The following is a 2,989-nucleotide window of genomic DNA, read 5'->3' on the forward strand; positions in this document are numbered from 1 at the left end:
AATTCTAGGGGAGGCAGAGGGACAATGTCCCCCAATCCTCAAACTTCTTAGGAGGTACTGATTTTCTTATCTAATCACCATATAAATAATATAAAATATCTCTTAACAACTCTCACAATCTGATTTGTCCCTCTCAATCTTAGGGTGTGTTTGGTTGAGTAGCGGAGGGGAATAGAACGGCTCCATTCTTATTTTTTTATATTTGGTTACCATGGAGGAGAGCGGAGCGGCTCCTGGAGTCTATAAATAGCAAATATTTGGGATGCTCTGGCTTCACCAAAACGACCGGACACGAGCGCTCTCGCGGACACGAGCGCTCTCATCCATCTCCTCAACTCAACAGTCATATGGCTCTCCAACCAAACAATAAACGGAGCAGCTCCGTTCTATTCTACTCTTCAACCAAACAAAAAATGGAGTGGTTCTGTTCTGCTTGTTAAACACAGAATGAAATGATTTAATTTTTAGAAATTGAAATGAAGCCGCTCCATGCTCCCCAACCAAACGTGCCCTTAAATAATTGCTTCGCATGTGCGCCCTAGCCTCACCCTTCGCCGCTGTCTACCTCCTCTTACTTGTGCCACTTTTGTTATCGATTATTTCGAGATCGTAATGTTAGCACGTAAGATATATTAGTGATAGATAACTGCCGACGAAGATCGACAGCTTATTTTCAGCTTCTTCACAAATTTAAGCAGAAGTCCTGCCAAACAGTCAGCTTCTACAGCAGCTTATTAGTTCAGCTGCTTCTCAGAATACACTAAAAACAGCCAACAAGCAGAAGCTGTCTTTCATCAGCTTCTCAGATAAGCTGTTTTTTTAACAAACAGCAGCTGTGTCAAACAGGGTCAACAGTGGATAGTGGCGCATGGTTGAAAATAGCATAAAAGCCGAACAAAGTCACTTCCTTTCTCCGCAGCAATAGACTGGTCACCACTCACGAGAGCAGAAAACAAACAATGCCTCCTTACCTGCTCGCTGCCGGCGCGCTTATCGTCTTCCTGTACATCATCAAGAACCGCAGGAGCAGAAAGCTCCCGCCATCCCCGCCGTCGCTACCGCTGATCGGCCACCTTCACCTCATCGGCCGCGTCGCGCACCGATCCTTGCTAGAGCTGCAGGTTCGCTATGGCGGCGGCGGCGGTCTCCTCTTCCTGCAACTCGGGCGCAGACCGACCTTGGTCGTGTCCACTGCGGCCGCGGCCGCGGATCTGTTCAAGAACCACGACCTCGCTTTCGCCTCCCGCCCACGCAGCGTGGGAGGGGATAAGCTGATGTATGAGTGCAGCAACGTGTCGTTCGCGCCTTACGGCGAGAACTGGCGCCGGGGCAAGAAGATCGCTGTGGTCCACCTCCTCTCTCCACGGCGCGTGGAATCGTTCGCGCCCGTAAGGGCCGCCGAGGTAGCCGCGCTCGTCGCACGGACACGCCGCACCGCGGAGGCTGGGGAGGCCGTGGAGTTGAGGGAGCTCCTGAACGGCTACGCCAACGCGGTGGCCACCCGCGCGGCCACCGGTGCCGCTGGGGCGACAGCAGAGAAGCTGAAAGAGCTGATGGGGAACTCCGAGCCCGAGGCGCTGATGGCGGGCTTCCAACCCGAAGACGTGCTGCCGGACGCACCGGCGAGGTTCGTGAGATGGGTGACGGGCCTCAATAAGAAGCTCGAAGACTTGGTGGAGTCGTGGGACAAGTTCCTGTCCGATATAGTGGCCGCACACAAGGAGAAGGGGGGTGGCGACGCAGAGGAGGATGAGGACTTCTTGGATGTCTTGCTTCGGCTGCGGGAAGAAGGCGCAGATGGGCTCGAGCTCACAGACGATCGCATCAAAGCTACCGTCAAGGTTATCTTCGCGGAAACGCTCTTCTAGTATCTCATCAAAAAAATGTTTAGTACCAATAATCCAATATTGTTCCTCTCATCCGTACTCGATTCTTGAGTCTGCAGGACATGATAGCGGCTGCAACTGAAACATCGTCCCAAACGCTGGAATGGACCATGGCCGAACTCATTGCCAACCCGCGGGTGATGAGCAAGCTCCAAGGCGAGATAGCGCGAGTCGTCAGCGCCGATCAGACGACCATCGCTGAACCGGACCTGAACAAAATGGAGTACCTGAGGGCAGTGTTCAAAGAGGTGCTTCGGCTCCACCCACCAGCGCCGCTCCTCGTCCCGCACGAATCAACAACGCCCGCGGTTGTGCAGGGCTACGAGATCCCGGCCAAGACGGCTCTCTTCGTCAACGTGTGGGCCATCGGGCGGGACCCTGCTGTGTGGGACGCACCGGACGAGTTCCGCCCAGAGCGGTTCGTGGGCGGCAGTCCCTCGGTGGACTTCAGAGGTACCGACTACCAGCTCATCCCGTTCGGCGCCGGCCGGAGGATCTGCCCCGGCATCAACTTCGCGCTGCCGGTCTTGGAGCTCGCGCTTGTCAGCCTTCTGCACCACTTCGAATGGGAGCTCCCCGCCGGCGTGGGAAAAGCGGACCTCGACGTGGGCGAGGCGCCGGGGATGACGACGCCGCGGCGGATTCCGCTCGTCCTTGTCCCCAAGTGCAGGACGCTCGTTCAGCCAGCGCTGCAGTAGCGCGAGGAATTTCATGTGTCTCCATGCAGTGGCGGAACCAGAAATATTTAAGAGCTTGGGTAAAAAATAATACTTATACTGTAAATATGTAGCTTTGTCTAATTTTTACCTGTGTTTAACTATATTTTACTACTTGTTGTATGTGTATAAGTTCACTAGAGAGCCAAGTTTTAGCATTTAACCCAAGTTATTAACCCAAAGGCACTAATTCCAAACAGAAAGAACACTGAAATCCATTATCATAATCATCACCATTAAAACCATTATTATCCTCATTATCATCTGTGATCATAGTATCTCTAATCAAAGGAGCTCCCAAGACTGCTCATAACCGTGAGCACGACTGATATATCAGTTTCATAACACTCTGCAGAGATTGCACACTTTACCCACGAGTCGTGATCC

General features: G+C 52.8%; 1 protein-coding gene across 1 annotated transcript; it reads left to right on the forward strand.

Moving 5' to 3' along the window:
* The first annotated feature begins 594 nt into the window (after positions 1-594).
* On the forward strand, positions 595-2,725 carry LOC103647611 (cytochrome P450 71A1). Its single transcript, XM_008672117.3, has 2 exons — positions 595-1,841; positions 1,946-2,725. Exons 1-2 carry the CDS (start codon positions 960-962, stop codon positions 2,582-2,584), a joined length of 1,521 nt encoding a protein of 506 aa, XP_008670339.1. The 5' UTR covers positions 595-959; the 3' UTR covers positions 2,585-2,725.
* Positions 2,726-2,989: the final 264 nt, after the last annotated feature.

Source organism: Zea mays, chromosome 2 (assembly GCF_902167145.1).
Source record: "Zea mays cultivar B73 chromosome 2, Zm-B73-REFERENCE-NAM-5.0, whole genome shotgun sequence".
NCBI lineage: Eukaryota > Viridiplantae > Streptophyta > Magnoliopsida > Poales > Poaceae > Zea > Zea mays.

Coding starts and splice junctions, on each gene's coding strand:
- LOC103647611 (XM_008672117.3), top strand. CDS start 960: ATGCCTCCTTACCTGCTCGCTGCCGGCGCGCTTATCGTCTTCCTGTAC. Junction 1,842..1,945: donor GCATCAAAGCTACCGTCAAG/GTTATCTTCGCG, acceptor TTGAGTCTGCAG/GACATGATAGCGGCTGCAAC.